Genomic DNA, 17,941 nt, shown 5'->3' on the forward strand with positions numbered 1-17,941 from the left:
TAAGCCAGAAAGAGAAAGAAAAATGCCACATGATATTACTTATATGTGGAATCTTAAAAAAAAAAGACACAAATGAATTTATTTTCAAAACAGAAACAGACTCACAGACATAGAAAACAAGCTTATGTTTAACAGGGGTGGTGGAAAGGAGAAGGGGGTAGGGAGGGATAAACTGGGAGTTTGAGATTTGCAGATACTAACTACTAAATATAAAATAGATAAACAATAAGTTTCTATTGTAGAGCACAGGGAACTATACTCAATATCTTGTAGTAACTTATAATGAATATGAATATGAAAAGGAATATACGTATGTATGTGAATGACTATGACACTATGCTGAACACCAGAAATGGATACAACATTGTAAACTGACTATACTTCAATAAAAAATATATATATCAAAAGAAAATAGTACACATTTGGATATGGCCTGCATCTTGACGGTGAAATGAACACCAGTAGAGGCCGACAGCTCTGAAATGGACAGAGTAGAATCCAGTAAGTGGTGCTAGTGGGGGTGTCTGAGGCACAGTAGGGAAAAATGAAGAGTTTTCCAATATAATAGAAAAAACTTCTCCACTGTTAGGCCCAGTGACAGTCCCTGTGGTCGGCAGCTCTCTGACCTTGCCTCCCGTGTCAAGGTCAATAGCTGTTGCCACCAGTCAATGGGCCTCCCGTTTGGTACTTAGAGGTTCTCTTTATGCACTTAAAAGGCATCATTAGTACCAAGTGGCTATTAAAGCAGTCTTGCTGTTCAGAATGATTTTCTGAAGCAAATGCAGAGGAAACGTGTTGAGGGTTGAAGTCATTAGCTGCGACCACAGAAGGACTGACCGTGGGCAATGGTGCCATTAATCTTGATAAGGGGGAAGTGTGAGCAATTCATAAAATCTGCTTGGTGAGGTTTCTCCCTAAATGGACACCCGGGAGAATGACCGCATGTCTTTGCTCTAGGTAAGAAGGACACTTGTGAGCTGTGACATTGACTTGGCAGAATGAGCCAGGGAGGCAGGGCTGCTAGGGGTGGGGACACAACAGGGATTCCAGAACTCACTGGGGAGACAGGAATGTGGCTGGGGCAGCGGGGGTAGAATAGCAGGGGGAAGGTTGCAGCTCGAATCTTACATAATGCATTCTATGGACCAGGCACAATTCTAATGCTCTGCATATCAACTGTTCAATCCTCACAACAGTCCTGTGAGGCAGGCACCATTATTATTCCCATTTTAGAGATGAGGAAACTTGAGGTTCAGATCGGTTATGATACTTGCTTAAGACTGCACAGCTAGTAAATGGCAGAGCTGGGATTCAAACCCCGGAAGTCTGGTTTCAGAGGCTGTGCTCTTACCATTTCACTCTGCAGCATGATCTTAGAGGAGATGCATTCAGCCTCCTTCTACCTTCCCTTGGAGGACAGCATAAGCCTTGGGGCCACACAGTCCTGGTTTGGAACCCCAACTCTGCCATTTCCTGGATTTTGCAACTTGGAAAAAAGGACTTCACTTCTTAAGACTACGTTTCTTCATTTACAGAGTGGAGAGTTGTTATGAAATTATACATGATGTCAGAAACACTTAACAGCTTGGGAATATATGTCACTGGCTCCTTCTTCCACATTGAGGCAACAGACACTGATGGCCAGGGCAGGACAATGATGGGGGAATATGATGGACAGATGGATGCCTGCCCAAACCAGCACCTCTGTGGCTAGGGACTGGCCCAGGCCATTGGCCAGAGAGTCAGTGCCCTTTTCTTCATCACTTTCTTCCTAGTCGGCCTTGTTCATTTTGGGTTCTTGGCTAGAGTCTGTTATGAACTCAATGTTTATGGCCCTTCAGAATTCTTCTGTTGAAGCCCTACCCTCTAATGGGGCTGTATTTGAAGATAGGGCCTGTGTAGAGGTGATAATGCTCAACTGAGGTCATGAAGGTTGGACCTTGATCCAATAGGGCTGGTGCCTTCATAAGAAGAGGAAGGAATACCAGAGCTCTCTCTCTACCATTGAGGACACCTTGAGAAGGTGGCCATCTGCAAGCCAAGAAGAGAGCTCTGACTAGGAACTAAGTTGGCTGGCACCTTGATCTTGGACCTCCAGCCTCCAGAACTGTGAGAAAATAAATACCTGTTGTTTAAACCACCCAGTGTGCGATATTTTGTTATGCAGTCCAAACTGACTGAGACAGAATCCCAAGTCCACATGCTGAATGGGAGACTTAAGTCTGGAATTACATTGAAAACTGTGCCTTCAGCAATTATCCCAGTTCAGGTAAAGAGGACTACACATTGGATGCTACTCCTCCCATTAAATGGTAGAGTTGAATTCCTCTCCTCCTGACTCTGGACAAGCTTTAATGACTTGCTTAACCAAGAGAATACAGTGGAAGTGACATTCTGGGACTCGTGAGGATGGGTCATAAGAAACCTTGAGACCTCTACCCAGGCCTCTTGGAACCCATGCTCTTGAAACCTACCTGCCATGATGGAAGGAAACTCACGCAGCCCATGGAGAGGACGGAAACTTCTGCAGGGGCTGGAACCCCACATCCTCTTTGGAAGGGGGTCCTCCAGTTCCAGTCATGCTGCTTCTTCTAACACTTCATGGGTCAGAAACAAACCATTCCCACTAAACCCTGCCCCAACTGCAGGTCCATGAACAAAATCAGTAACTGTTGATGTCTTGAGCCATTAAATCAGGGGGTAATTTTCCCTCTGCCATTCACACCTGGGGACACTAAGAAGCACTTGCAAAGGGCTCCTACCCCTTCTCAGAGCCACCTCTGAGCTGTCCCAGGGATGACTTGCTCACGTGCCTAGGCTCTCCCACCTGAAAGCATCTCCCCCCACAATTCCACTCTATGTGCAGGCAGCTGAGGTATGAGGTGGACAAGGCTCAGGGAAGTCTCCCCTGGCTTGATGCTGGCCTTTAATATCCAAGATTACATCCATCTTTGGGTTCCTTCATAAATGATGTGATAAAATATAAATATTAGACCTCATTTCACCAGGGGAAAACTGAAATCCATAGAGGCTAGGGAGAAACCACAGGCTTCCAGACTCTGTCTGCCAAACCCCACCCTCTCCTCCCACACACCTAGACAATGCTGGGGCTGGAAAAGAGAAACAGCCTGGTTGTAGTTCACTGGTTCTCAACCTTGGCTGTACACTGGGATCACTTAGAAGTTTTAAAAATACTGCTGGGACTCACTCCTAGGGGTTGGATTTAATTGGTCTGGAGTTCAGCTTGGATATTGGTTCAGAAGATCAAAACAAAACAAAACATGTTGCTGGCTGATTTTCTGCACCACCAGGGTGAAGAACAAATGCTCCAGCCTCATCATTATCATTGTTGGCATTATTGTTCTAAGGCAGGTTGTCTAAGACTTTAAATAAAGCCAAGCTGGAATCTGGAGATGGTCCCAGGCAATGAGGGAAGACCTCAGTCTCTGATGATCTCAGAAATAATAACCTCCCTTTACATGAATACAGATTAACTTGCCAAACAGTCGAAGGTGTACCAGCAGTGATGTGAACTCGCCATGGCGTTAAATAATGCTGGATCTCAGAGTGACCTTCCCGCTTCAACTTTTTTCCAGTCCTCTGATTCGCAAAGGAGAAGCCTCTATTTGGTGCTAGCTTGTCTTCAACATCTCTCTAACTCTTGGCAAAAATCAGGGCATTGGTTTACCTCTGATCAAAATTCAAGTAACACTGATTTAAATCTTGGTTCCCGTGGTGGCTAGAGAAATTATGAAAGAGTGGTTCAACATGATCTCAACCTACCAGGAGAAAGCTGAGTCTTAGAGGCTTTTGGCGACTTACCCAAGGACTCAGGTCAGTCTCTCCACCCTCTCCAACGTAGCATTTAGTGAAGAAAACCATGCCAACAGAGGGGGTCCTCCACCATATGACTGGGAGACAGCAACTGGACTCCATTCTTGCTCTGATCTCAGAGTAAGAGCTAAGCAGTCCCACTGAGAGGACGAGGGGAAGAGGATGCCAAGAGGGTCGGACAAAGAAGAAATCATGAAGGAGAGTAAGACTTGTGGGTTCAGGAGCTAGATTTCAGAAGTGACATGGCAAAGCATTTGGCTCAAAAAAGAAAGAACTTTCTTTTTTTTTTTTATTTTAAGATAGAACTTTCTAATGCCACCAAAGATGCAACTGGCTGTATCAGGAGACAGTGAGAGACCCGCCCTCTCCATCAATCCTTTTATTTGCTCAAGATACAGTCTCTCCTTCCTGGTGGCGGCTTTCCCCAAACGTGTAGGGATTTTGGAATGCATGCTCATTTGGGGGACAGAATTCTCTTACACTCTGAGGTGCCGGGGACTCCTAAGATGCTTCCAAACCTGGAATCCTAGTTAGCCGTCAGACAGCTGGGAGAGGCAAGTTAGTCTCCTAGGTTCCCCCACTCCCCTTACAATAACAACACATCTTTGAGCTTCAGGATATTGGAGGGGTGCCGGTGGGGAGGGGGGAGCTGAACTAGATGAGGCGATTGCATGTGAATCCAGATTAAATAATGGAGAAAATGTTTGCACCTGTTCTTGGGATGTGATTTACTCCTGGCTAACAGCAGGCGTCTCCGGGCCTCATGCTGAGCTTAGGGTCTGGCCACTTGAGAGTCAGCCACTGCCACTCAGGTTAGAAGCCCATCAGGCCACCCAGGATGCTTGTCACACAAGCAGATCTTCCAGCCCACCTCCCAGGGGGATTCTTTAGTTAAAGGCTGATTTTGATGGTGGCGATTCCTGGGCTACATTTTGCCAAACACTGAGCAGAGGTGTCTCACATAGCCATATCCCAGGGTGTGGGCAGTGGGGAGGGTGGGGGAGGCGCTCGGCCAGGATAGAGGGGCAGATCCAGGAGGCTCTAGAAGTCCTTGTCCATCAGACATTCCTGAGAATGGATAAAGGGCAACCTGGAGTCCCAGAGGCATGAGACAATAGACTCATAGAAGTCAGAGTCTCAGAAACAAAGGCTCTTCTTCATAACAGAATCCAAGAATTTTAAAATAAGAGAACGTATTAGCAGTAGAGCTTGGTGGTTAAGAATCAGTCCTACCCAGAGTCTGACTTCTTTACTTACTAACTGGGTAACTGACATCAAGTTGTTTAACCTGAGCTTCTGTTCCCTCATCCAGTAGATGGTCATACAAGTAAGTATCACATAATGCTCCCTGGAACTATTGTGATATATAAATGAGTCAATGCATTTAAAGGACATGGCACTGAGTCTCGCACATTGAAAGGGCTCCAGAAGCTCTCTTCGTCATGACCAGGGTCATAGGATGTTCGAGCCAAAAGTGAGCAGAGAGATCTAGTGAGTCCAGTGCCAACATAGCGACTCCTGATGGGAAAGGAATCAATAAAAGAAGATGTTTATGTGCTGTGGCTTCCCGGGCTCAGCTCTCTACCCAGCTCCCTGGTGGTTGCTCCCCCCAGCCGAGGGAAGGAGCACGTTAGCCATCAAGGGGGTTTGGGGGGCGACTCCTACAGACTTTCCAAACTGGAGAATGGCACCTTTCTGCAGTCACTCACTTTGCAGGGCTCACAGGCCAGCCGTCTGAGGGCACCGGCAAGCTCAGCTGAGGACAACGGGGCTGCACCCTCCCTCCCCTTGCTCTGGTGTTTCATCAAAACAGTATTCAAAATATGATTCTGGGAGATTATATTGGGAGATTTGCAGGAGGCTCTCTCTGGGGGTGGAGATGGTGGGAACAGATTGCTGCGGGGGGACGGAGGCTGGGATAATCGCAGGCTCAGCCTTGCCTTTTGCAGGCCTTCACCTGGACTCCTGGAGCCCACCATCAGCTCTGGAGCGAACACCAAGCACCTGGGTGGCGACCAAGATCATCTCCGCACTTGACAGCTGAGGAAACTAAGAGAGGGGAAGGGGCTTGTCCACGGCCCCACAGCAAGGTAGTAATGGGATTGAGACGGTACAGCGGTTTCGTATGATTCAAGGCTACTCTTTTCAGCCCTTCGCACACTCGACTGCCTCCAGCCAACCAGGTCCAGATCTTTGGGACAATCCTGGGCTGCAGGCTCCTGTTCTGGGTTGTGGGAGGTGGGGAGAGGCTGGACCTCCCAGACCAGAGATGGAGAGACAATCTCCAGCGATCCTGGGTAGTAAAGCAGATCACCCCAGATGGGCCTCCTTTCCCAAGGCTCAGGGTCCTATAAAGGCTGAATGGCTGGAGGCCGTGTGCAGGTAAACCCTCCTCCCATCCCCATCCTCCACTCTCTGGACCCTAGTCCCAGTTTAGCCACGTGACCTCGGGCTTAGGTGGGTCCCTTCTCTCTGGCCTTCAGTTTCCCATCTGCAAATGCTGACCCGATCAGATGCTAAGGGCCCCTCTTTCCTCCACAAAGTGTCTAGCTGAAGCCCCACCCCCAACTAGAGGCCCTAGGAACCAGCATCTGCAGCTTCAGCAGCCTGGAGCAGGGGTCTACCTGGACCCCCAGGAGGGGGTGGGGTTGAGAGCGCCTTGAAAGAAACCTCTAGCTAATGCTCTTTATTACAAGCGTTAATCCTGCAAAGCCGACTGGAAATAATGTTTATCTTTTCGCAGTTTAATTTCCCGGACCCTAAGCCGAGGGTCAGTGAGGGGGCCTGGAGGGTCCCCGGGGACGATGAGGGTAGGAGCAGCTGTTGCCCTGAAGCAAAAGGAAAACAGGAGTGGGGGCGGAGGGGTAGTTCCAGAGGAAGAGAGGGAAAGGGGGCAGTGGACCCTGAGGGAAGGGCTGGTTCTCTGTGACCCTGAGCCAGTCTCTGCCCTCTCCTTTGGCCTCAGTTTCCACATCTGAGGAAGGGGTTTGTGCTTTTATAATTCATGATCTCTAAATCCCCTTCGACTCTGGCCATTCTCTAGAAAATTAGGGGCTGGGAGGTGGCAGGCTCCCCTATTTTTTCACCCCCCACTTTTCCTCTCTGCAGCCTCCAAGGTTCTTAAAATCTGCCGAGGAGGACGTGGATCCTTCCTGACCCAGACTTCTGTGACCAGTCAGCTGGCACCGTACAGGTTTGAAAGGCTGTCACTCAGCCAGGATGGCAGGGCTAGAGCCCAGCAGTGCAGACACAGCTCCCCAGGGATCCAGCCCCTCGGCGCACACTGCGGCTGCCTTCCCTCCTGCCTTCCCATCCCCATTAGCTCCCCGACCTCCCTCCTAGGGCACTGCCCCGGGTTCACCTCCCTCTTTTCAACTGTGTGCAGCGGCAAACGCACTCGCTGGCTAAAGCCGAAGCCACTGGGCTGGGGACGCGAGCTCAGGGGTGGCACCGACATCTTTAAATCTCTAACACACCCGACGCCCACCCAGCCCTACTCCAGGCACGGCTCGCTGGGGGACAAAGCCCCTGTCCCGCTCGTCAGCTCCCATTGGTTGGCCTGTACCGGAAGTGTTTGCTGGCACTTGATTAAACGGAAAGAATGCCCCCTCTCGCCGCTAATCGACCCGGCAAGCTGACAGACGTCGCCATTCGGTCCCACAGGAGGAGCGCGGGGGGCCCCACCGGCGCGCTAACGGAAGGCCAAGGGGATCCCCATCGCCCCTCCTCCCAACAAACTTAAAACCCAACTAGGAGCCCGGAAACAACTTCAGCTTCCAGACGAATATCCTGACAGCTCCGTCCCGCTCCTCCCCCACTCCTCACAGTTGCAGGTCCCCACCCCTCAAGCACACTTACCAGCCTGGCTTCAGCCAAACTCTGCAAGTTGGATGCCCCGCAGAGTTTGGTGGGCTAAGCCACAGGAGCCTTCGTCTTGGCCATTACCGAGTCAGTTTCTCCCCCAGCTATGAAAGGGACTGAAATCTGCAGCTCATGCCGCCCTTTCCTCAGCACCCCTGACCACATCCCATCCTCCCCTCCACCCCCACCTCTCCAAGCACCCCAGGAGCAAATAGGCCACACAGCTCCGGGTTGGTTTGATTATTTTTAAGGACACAAGGAGTGGGAAGGCAGGGAGAAGACGCAGGTGGTCGTTGGGGGCCAGGTCAGCATTGAAGTTACAAAGTGAGGGTGATGGGGGTGAGCAGGAGAGGGAGCGGCTTCAGACCCTGAATCCAGAGGGGAGAGGGAGACTTGGGTACTGAGTTGATGCTCCAGGCAGACTCTCCCAGCCTTCCCACCTGGCCTTCTCCAAGGTGACCTGCCACCTCCTCCGTGGGAGTGGGATCTGGCATGTCTGTCAGCCACTCCCAGCTCTGCGTGCAAGGAGGACTGGTAGGAGGGTTCTGTGTGTCTGTCTCTTAGGTGAAGTGAGAGCCCCAGACCCTGGCGAGGTCTCTCAGCTTCTTAGTGTGGAGGTGAGTTCGAAAAATTAGGGCTTACTTCCAAGATTCTTCTGCAAATCGCAGCCATTGCGCTAACCTGCTGAGAGAGGAAAGGTTGATTAAAATCCAAAGGCCACTTGGTGGCGATTCCTAGGAAATCAGAGGTCGGTGGTGTCTCATCCAGAGGGAATCAAAAATCTAGAGGCAATTTGCTCGCCAGAGGTAACATTTGGACCCCGTTATGTGTAAATTCAAATAACAGTGTAACCCAATTTTCTAAGCCAGTAGCTAATCCTGAGAGAAATTACTTCAAAGAGCACAATCTGACAGTAATTGCTGGAGGCTGCCAAATGCTTGGGGAATGTCCCTTTGTCGGGTGAAATTCCCTTCCACCAGGCACAGCCAGAGAACCAGCCAGGGGCAGAAGACAGTGATTGGCAGTCCTGCCCTACTTGGGGGTGAGCTCTTGGGGGTAAGTGCTCTCCAGGGACAGCACCCACCTGAGCTACACTCCCTAGGGATTTTAGTGGGTGGCACAGAGGGCTGCAAGCTGAACTTAAGCACTGGCCTTAAATCACTTGTCTATATTTGACCCTTATCCTTAGACTTCTCAGAAAGCCCTGGTGCCTGCCTACCCCTAGCAAAGTCTTGGTATAAGAATGGCAGGAGCCAGCTGGCCTCTTCTGATGGGCAGGCACGGGACAAGGGTGCCTGTGCCAGAGGGCCATGATGATGCCCACCTGGCACGTTCAGCTGAACATTGGCGAGATCTAACCTGCACATCTCTTCAATGAATTTCTAAGTGTTCCCTAGGTAAGTTACTCTCTCATTCTGAAATTAGTACTATCATTTGGCTTTGAAATGTGGATACTAGAACTAAACAGAACTCTCTAAGCTTCTGTTTTAAGGAGTGCTGAGAGGCAGAGGGCGTGTCCAGCGGCTGGGGAGCATGGGGGTGGGGGATAGCAGCAGGTGTCTTTTGGACAGACACTCCCAGCGCGGTTGGGGGCCCACTACCTTCAGCTCCCGACGGGTACTGGCACTGCACTGCAGGCTCCCTCCGCCGCGGACATGGCGCACAATTCGGCGGCAGACCCTGGAGGGCAAACGTGGGGTTTCCAAAGGCTTTGGCTACTCGAGAAGACTCTTCGCACGCGGAGTCTCTACGGACCGTGGGTCTCGTGCCCGAGCCCGGAGGCTGTCCAGGAATCAGATGACACTCAGGACTTCGCGTCCTGGGCAGGGATGGAGGTGCCCCTTCGACGCCGCTGGCTGCCGCCGTGTGCGCCAGAGACCAGATGCGAGGTTTCTCGCTGCATGGGTAGTGCATGGTCAACCTGGGGCCTCCTGGCTCAACCCGGAGGAAGTCTGCTTCTCCCGACCCGGGGGGCTCAGTGAAGGAGAAGCGGGGTGCCGCCAGACTGCACTCCCTACGCTCCGGCCGGCCCTCTCGCGCGGCGGCACGTTGAACCTCTGGCAGAGACTGAATGTCTTTATGGAGCTCAGCCAGCCTGTCCGTAGCTGTAACCACTTCCTCTTCTTCATCCGCCTCCTCATCCTCTTCTTCCTCCAGGTCTTCCAGGTCACTCAGCCGGAGCCCCCGGGCCTCTAGGCTAGCAGTAGCTTCTGCGGGAAATCAGGAGTGGAGTGAGAAAAGCCCCAGGCCCCAAGGGAAACCCTTGGGAGTGCCCATCCCTGAGAAGCTTTTAGCAAGATGCACCCTGCACTCAGGGCATTCTCGGTGTAATTCACCAAGCTGGCCACATTGCCTCCTGCATTTGCCCCAGGGCTGCCTGCTTGCCCTGGGAAAGAATTTCCGCCCCCAGACCTGCCCCCACCCTTTGAAAGACTCCTCCCCTTCCATAGCCCAAGGAAATGGCCACTTTTCATTGCCTAAAACCTGGATCTCAGTTTCTCAACGTTAAAAAAGCAAGGGACCATTTTCACCCACAGCTGGGTATTACTTAATTCAGGAAATATTCACTGAGCGCCAGCTAGGTGCCAGAAATCATTTAGGCATTTAGGTCTTAGGAATTTAGAAACTACAGCAGTGGATAAGATACTTTCTAGTGGAGCGGACATTCCTGGGGGGGTAAGTATGGCAAAGGCAATAAAGTAGACTGATGTGACAGAGAATAAGTTGGGAAGCTAGCTGGCAAGGGTGGCCAGGGAAGGCTTTGAGGAAGTGACACTTTAGAGTGGAGAAGAAGCTGGTTCTGCAGGGAATTCCAGGCAGAGGGAACCACACAGGTAAAGACCCTGAGACATGCGGGAGTTGCAGCTACAAGGGTAAGCCAGGGGGTGCCTTCTGTGAAAGGTCCCCCACGGAGTGGTTGTGAAAATCCAATCAAATTGCTTGATGGCTGGAAAACCCATGTCAGGTGGGGAGGTGAATGTTTGATACCTTTGGTGTCACCGTTTAGGCAGCCCAGTAATTCCTCTGTTCCACCCTCCACCTTCCTCTCCTCCCCGCCTTTGTTCTTGGGTGCCCAAGTCATCTTGTTCTCCTTCTTGAGGCGCCGGCGTGCATTGGCGAACCAGGTGGACACCTGAGTGAGGGTCATCTTGGTGATGATGGCCAGCATGATCTTCTCGCCCTTGGTGGGGTAGGGGTTCTTGCGATGCTCATTGAGCCAAGCTTTGAGCGTGCTAGTGGTCTCTCGGGTGGCATTTTTTCTGCGCCCGGCACCGCTCAACTCCACTGCTCCGTACCTGGGGGGAGAACCTGGCTCTGGGGCTGCAGACAGGAGACAGTCTGTGGCCTGGCAGTGAGGATCCGCTCCCCTCCCAGCACACAGCTCCCCATGCTCTGTGGATTGGTCCCACCTTGGCAGGGGAAGGGGAAGGACTTGCAATGCCAGTCACCAATGCCCCATGCCTTACCGGTCGTACTGGTACTGCCCCAGAGTCGGCTCATAGGGATAATAGGCTCCTGGTTGCGCCAGGCTGGGTGTAAAGTTCCCTGCAGCCTCCTTAAATTCATACTGTGGATTCTGATCGAGGAGGAAGGAAGGATTCAGGACTACATTTGGGGAGGAGGAGAGGGGCGGTGTTGCTAAGAATGTGAGCTCTGGAGTCAAGTCTGGTTCAGACTATAGTACCACAGCTTGCCTTGGCTGTGTGATCCTGGGCACAGTAGTTTAACCCCTCTGTGCCTCAGTTTCCCCCTTGGTAAAATGGGGATAACAATAAGACCTATAGGTAATTGAAGAACAATGTTTGGCAGAATTCCTCGTGCAGAATAAGCAGTAAACATTAGTTGTTATTACTGTTACTCCTTGTCTCACTCAACCTCCCCTCCCATTACCTGGGGAACTTCCCTTACTTTCCTCCCCTAGACTATTCCCTGGCTCTTTCTATCTCTATGACTTTGGGTAAGATTATTTGAGTCCCTCTGCACCTCAGTTTCCTCATCTGTGCAGTGAGCCTAGCGATGACTTGCACAGCACTGACTGAGGTACAGATGTTTTCTAAACAGTACGGAGTTCTGCAAACTGTAAAATGTAAGGATGTGGGTCCCCACCCCCATCCTTTATGTACAATCCTAACCATTTCCTTTCCTCAGAGTGGTGCGTCCTTCCTGTGTTTTCCTAGATGGAGATATCACACTGGATTTTGCCCCTGCCGCTCCTGCTTCTAGGCCGGATGGGTTCCGGGGCACAGATCCAGGCTCCAGTGTACTCACCAGCGCCCCGTACAGTGCGGGCGGCTCCGGGCTGTAGGGCAGGTAGCCTGGGTAGCTCTGGGCAGCTGCAGCGGCCGAGTAAGGAGCTCCATAGATGCCCAAGGCCGCGCCCAGCTCAGGCCTCGCACTGCTCAGCAGCCGACTGTCGTAGGGTGCGCAGCAGAGCGCAGCCGCCGGGGTGGAGCCTGAGGCCACGTCTGGGACCGAGCGCGGGGCAGATTCGCAGCAAGTGGCGCTGGAACTTGCAGACACCAGAAACTACGGGGGCGAGAGAGGGGGCACTGGAGGTCAGAGACCGGCGCCTGGGACTGGCTGGAGCCAGCGGCGAAACTGCCAGATCATTCCTTCATTCAATGTAAACTCAATGCCACCGGGCGCCGAGCATTCTGCTGAGTACTGAGACAGGAATTATCCGAAGACTCAATTTATCCGAACTGCCTATATAGATACTCATAAACCTTTGCTAAAGTTCTAGGGGGTCCGGGTCGTGGGAACGTTCTAAAGCTCAGATTGCAGAAGCCAAACTCCACGAGTTCCCTCGCAAACCCTCTCTCCCGGCTCACAGTATCTAAAGAGGCCGAACTAGAAGTTAGCTGGCGTTAGAGACCACGTCTCACTCCCGCTCCCTATTTTATAGATAGGGAATGAGGGGTAAAGGAAATGAGGACTAGAGACTTATCCTAGATCACAAAGCAGGGCAGTGGTCAAGTTGGACTAGCCTTCTGCACTCAGCAGAGAAACTGTAGACAGGGGTGAATGTCTCCAGAATTTCCCCAGGAAACCCTTGTCACTGCACAATACCCACCCTGGTCTGGAAAATCGAAGGAACCAGAAGCAGAGAGCTTGAATCTACCGAAGGAAGGGGGAGGATAAGAGCAGAGGACAACAAGTGAACAAGCACAGAAAACGAGTGAGATGGGCAGGTAGCCTCTGGACTGGAATTCTGAGACTCTCCCGGGCACCTCGGATATCTGTACAATAAGGCCTGTTTGGAAGATTACCGAAATCCACCCACCTCGGTGAGGGCGTGGTTAGAGTGCCCAAGTTTCGGGTCACACGATTTTCCAGCTTGCACTGGGGGAGTGGAACGTTCTCAGCCAGGGATTGGGGATGTCAGAGGGGTCCGTGGCACATTACCCAGGTGTCTGCTCACTCTGGCTTCCCCGGGGACTCGTGGGAGAGGAGGGTGCTAAGGGGCAGGCTCGTGCACTAGGCACCCCCTCCACCCAGTCGGCCCCCATCCTCCATGGGGGAGGCTCTTACCTGGGAAGCGCTGCCGTACGGGTGTCCGAAGTGCGAGAAGGACATGGTGGCTATACCTGACCCGACTCCCTCTTCTCTTGCGAGTTCCCGCCTCAGCCCCGCGGTTCTGCGCCTCCAGCCGTCCGCGGCCTCTGTTGCCTTACACGACTGCCCGTGCCCAGCGCCGGGTCCTCCGCCCGCTTGGCGCGACTGGAGGCAGAGCCGAAGGCAGCCTGGCTGCCGAGCCCTGCGCTCCAGAAGGCTCCCCTCCGGCCCGCGTGGTCCGGAAGACAGTAGGGCCCATGGATGGGCAGGGGAAGGGAGAGGTTGCGGGTTCCCAAAAACGCGCGGTGGCAAGGCAAGGTGAGGCGCGGCGCGGGGCTGTGCGGCTCCAGAGGTACCCCAGTCCAAGGTGGCCAGAGGCTCAAGGTGACGTCACGGTAATCCCGGGCCGCCAGACGAGCCCCCGGGCCCTGGGGCCCCGGGCCACCAAGCCTGCCGAGCGCAGCCAGCCCGTGCGCGCGCGCGCACCCTCACCACACTCACACTTGTTCCGGAAGGTTTGTGTAGCTGGTGAGAACGTCAAAGACCCTGACCCTCTCTGCTTGGCGCAGGATCCTACCCCTTTTCGCCCTAAGCTCACGCGCGCGCGCACATACAATCTCTCCAAATTACCCGGGAGAAGTAGGAGAAACGCCTCCCACTGCGCCGCGCAGGCCCCAGGCGCGGCGCGCTTACCTCCTCCCCTGCGGCCCGGAGGAGGAGAGAAGCGCCGGGCGGCGAGGGAGGAGAGAATACAAAAGAAGAGACAGGAGAAAAAACAGGAGAAAAGTGGGGGGAAAAGGCTAGAGGGAGAAGGAGGAGGGGAGAGGAGAGAGATGAGGAGTCTGTATGAACAGAGGCGCGCGGGGGAGGGGACGGAATGGGGGTGGGCGAAGGCTGGGCGGAGGTTGAACGCTGGCAGGTGGAGGAGAGCAGTGGCTCGCGGGAGAAGCTTCCAGCCGGGCTCCCCCGCCCTTCCGCTGCAGGAAAGTTTGTTCACGCCACAGGCCCCGCGCTCCTTAGGGCAGCGCTGTGCAGCGTCAGTGGATGTCAGTGATCCGGCCGTCTTTGTCCACGGGGACCTGGCTCTCCACCCTAGTCTCTCCAAAACTCTAGCTCGATTCAGGCTCTCCATGCCCTGGCCTTTGCCAGGGCCTTGACCCGGGGGCTTCTCTGTCGCCTTCTGGCCCTCGAGTAGGCCGAATAGCGCCCCCTCGAGGTCAAGGTTCAGATCCCCTCGGACTCGGCCTGGAAACGCGCCAAGGTTGACTCCTGGCATCTGCAGACCGCGGGCTAAGACCCCAGGGCATCTCCTCCGAAGGTGAAACTTGGCTGCCTTGTGCGCACCGCGCTGCGTGTCCACGGGAGAGCGGAGAGCCGGAGGAAGGAGCTGGGGACGAACTGCAGCCGCTGCGCTCCGCTGGGGGGTGGCGCTGGCGAGCCGCGGTTCAGTGCGCGGGGAGGACTCATTCCCCTGCGCTCCGCCGGGACGCCCCGCCGGCCCGGCCCAGCGGCCAGACCGCCCCAGCGGCCAGACCGCCCCTTCCATCCCAGAGGCCCTCAAAGAGGCACTGATGGGCGGAAGAGCTCGTTGGTGCCTGGGAGGAGGCTGAGCACTCTAGGCCTGACCCCCAGGCAAGCGGCCACCAGTTTGCTAGCACCGTAGATCCTGCACTCCTGAAGGCTCAGTCCTCAGGTCCGCAGCTACCCGCTTAGAGCCTCCAACCTGCGAGGTCTGGGGGCGTAAAGGGGAGGCCAGTCTGGTGGGGCTAGGTTTTGCGGGATGCTGCCGGGATCCGAGTGGAACTCTTGGGTTTGGGGGTTTGCAGGCCAGAAACCTTGGAATCCCTCGCCTTTCACTTATGGGGTTACTGGGCTTAAAAACGTTCTCCCAGGCCCAGCTGCACCTCTCCAGAGGAATCAGGGGGGTTAGGTCAAGGGCCCAGTTTTATTTTCTAGTTGAAACTCATGAACGTGTGGCCCAGAAGTTAAGAGCAACCTGGATCTCTGCCCTGGGTTCTGGCGAGGCAAGGCGGAAGCCCAGGGACCGACAAGGTCTGGGGGCCTGGCACACGATGCCTGGCGGAAAGCTTTCCTCTGGCGCCTTTCAGAGGAGACTAGTAGGCCCAGGAGCCCGCGACCTCTTTAGAACGACACTGGCTTTTCTTTCTTTCTTTCTTTACGGATTCTGCAGAACGCGCTCGGAGCTTGAATAAGCCGCAAATCGCAGACTTCACCGCCTAAGAGATTATTAACACGAGGACAAGCTCCATTTTAAATACGAACAAACCGAGCGAGGCTTCCTGGCTGCTGCTGAGTGTCGTTACCTTGGAGAAACCTTGCGTTCAACCCGGGCAAACTCCTAGTTAGAAGAATTATAGTTATCGCCAGATGGATTTAGTGACAAAAATTCACCATAATAGATAAGATCCCTTGATTTTTCAAAATGCACTTTGGAGCCATCTACACATTTGCAGCTTGGATACATCTAAGCTATTTTTTTTTAAAGTAAGAATTGGAGAGAATTCATTAAATTAGTCCCTTGGGGAAGATTACTGCTAATTAATTAATTGCAAACATTTCCAGAGGGAAGGTATGTCAATTGTAAAGTAATAAAATTAGATAGTTGAAATACTTACTCAGCAACTTTGATTGCCCGTTTGTTCCTAAGCAGATTTTTTTTTCTTTTTTATGACAGAAAAATGGGGAGGGTGGTGAGGAAAAAGCATTAGTTCTGTCCCCTGGCGATCTGGTTGCAAAGGAGAAACTACCATATAGAATTTATTGATTTTCAGCTGATTTATAAGACCTCTGCGGTATCAATGCTGTGTGCAGGGCCTCCAGGCCTACCTCTTGTCTCTGCTCTCTAGGGTTAGAGGAAAGCAACAAGATTTTTCAAAAGGAAAAGGAAGAGGTGGAAGAGCAGTGGTAAAGTGAATTGGAAGGCAGGACTGTAAAGATACCTCAGTGTTTTTCTTCATCTGCAGAAAAGAAAACAAAAGAACAGGGTTTATGTTAAGGAATCTTTCTATTGTGTTCAAAGTTGCTTTAAGTTATCAGAACATTTTGGGAAGGAAGGCTGTTGTTTCCAGACATGAGAGATCTTAATTTAACATTTTTTTTCCTTGGAGAGAGTCTGCACCCACAGCAAACCTACCCAGGGCCACTGACAAATTTGATTGTCACCACCTTGAGCGTTTAGTAGGGTTCCCTAAAAGTTGTTCTTATGAAGTGTACCTTTTCCCTTTATTTTGGACCCCTCATTACAAAACCAAACCAGCAGGCTTAACCAGTATCAGCCTCTGTCTGGCAGAAAGCTCCAGTGAGAAGAAGTCTTTCCTGGAAAGTGATTCAGGGATGCTGCCATGGAATTTGCTCTCATCCTCCTGACTGTCGACAGGCACTCACCTCCACAGCCAAGTGCTCTGAGCTTCTCCACAGTGCCGGCTTTTGATTGCTTTGTTCAGCACTGATTAATTTAGTTTTGGGGGAAAATACCCAACTGTCTACATGTACACATTGAATTTCATTGAAGCAAGTAAATAAACCTATTAAATACAGATCCTCCCAGTTATATTTAATGGTGTCATTCCACCTAAAGTATTTTATACAAATGATACAGATTCTTTTGTTGTATTATGCCACATGTCTTGGTATTTCCTCTAGCTGCTCATTAAAACAAATATGAAACAAAGTAAACAGCCAAAGGCCTATTTGGAGCGGGGACAGTGCCACATTGTTTATTTGAAGTTGATGTTGCTTTGCTTGAAATGCATTGAGGGTCCTGAGCAGGCAGAGTAAAGGATGTGTCTTTGACAATAAACTTGAATTGAATGCAAGTACTACCAGTAAGACAGAAAGAAAGAAAGACAGAAAGAAAGACAGAAAGAAAGACAGAAAGAAAGACAGAAAGACAGAAAGACAGAAAGAAAGACAGAAAGACAGAAAGACAGAAAGACAGAAAGAAAGAAAGAAAGAAAGAAGGAAGGAAGGAAGGAAAGAAAGAAAGAAAGAAAGAGAGAAAGAGAGAGAGAAAGAAAGGAAAAAAGAAAGGAAGAAAGAAAGAAAGGAAGAAAGAAAAGAAATCATACTGCATTATTTTGGGTTAAATAGCTATCATTTCTGAATGATTTATAAAGATAGCAGATTTTACAGGGAGGGGGTGACAACCCCCAAAATGCCCCAAATCAACTTCCAATGCCTCAAATCATAAATAGAATGTGTGAATATATGGGTATAATAACACAAATGAAAATGTGCTAAATTATACTTTTTTAAGTATGATTTTTTTTTCAGTGACTGTTTTTGAGCTAAGAAGAATGAAATTTCCTCAAATCTATGCATGAATGAACAAGTGCATCTGGACAGAGGCATCTATAATTTATACTGATCAGTCACCGCAGGTCTCCCCGAGTGAAACCGAAATGAACACTAATTGTTTTGACGGAAGTAGTGTGCATGGCATCTGATTGTGAAACACAGAGAGCCCCTGCCTTGCCTGAATACATATTGTCAGCAGCAACTCTGGCATCAGGAGGGGAAAATAAAAAGGCAATAATTCCCAGATGAGGGTGCTGATGTTGCTTGTCAGGATGGTGGCAAATAGAAAGAGAGGATGAACTTCTGGATAAAGTAAAAAATGAGACAATGCTGAGATCCTGGTGCATCAGCAGGCCTGATACAAACCTAAGCT

The 17,941-nt window shown here is 51.5% G+C and overlaps 1 protein-coding gene across 2 annotated transcripts; it reads right to left on the reverse strand.

Annotated features, from left to right (window-relative positions):
- Positions 1-7,920: 7,920 nt before the first annotated feature.
- On the reverse strand, positions 7,921-14,601 carry IRX6 (iroquois homeobox 6). 2 transcript variants are annotated; one of them, XM_010963639.3, is made up of 6 exons: positions 13,228-14,601; positions 11,965-12,222; positions 11,163-11,272; positions 10,684-10,991; positions 9,297-9,905; positions 7,921-8,376 (listed from the first exon to the last, which is right to left on the reverse strand). In XM_010963639.3, the coding sequence occupies exons 1-6, from the start codon at positions 13,270-13,272 to the stop codon at positions 8,372-8,374; spliced, it is 1,335 nt and encodes a 444-aa protein (XP_010961941.1). In that variant the 5' UTR covers positions 13,273-14,601; the 3' UTR covers positions 7,921-8,371. The 2 variants fall into 2 exon arrangements, with proteins under 2 accessions (XP_010961941.1, XP_010961940.1); XM_010963638.3 differs by having other exon boundaries at positions 7,921-8,379.
- Between the last annotated feature and the right edge of the window lie 3,340 nt (positions 14,602-17,941).

This window comes from Camelus bactrianus, chromosome 9, assembly GCF_048773025.1.
Source record: "Camelus bactrianus isolate YW-2024 breed Bactrian camel chromosome 9, ASM4877302v1, whole genome shotgun sequence".
In the NCBI taxonomy this organism is placed as follows: Eukaryota; Metazoa; Chordata; class Mammalia; order Artiodactyla; family Camelidae; genus Camelus; species Camelus bactrianus.

Coding starts and splice junctions, on each gene's coding strand:
- IRX6 (XM_010963638.3), bottom strand. CDS start 13,272: ATGTCCTTCTCGCACTTCGGACACCCGTACGGCAGCGCTTCCCAG. Junction 12,223..13,227: donor CGTACGGCAGCGCTTCCCAG/GTAAGAGCCTCC, acceptor TCGCCCCCGTAG/TTTCTGGTGTCTGCAAGTTC. Junction 9,906..10,683: donor CCTAAACGGTGACACCAAAG/GTATCAAACATT, acceptor GATTTCCCGCAG/AAGCTACTGCTAGCCTAGAG.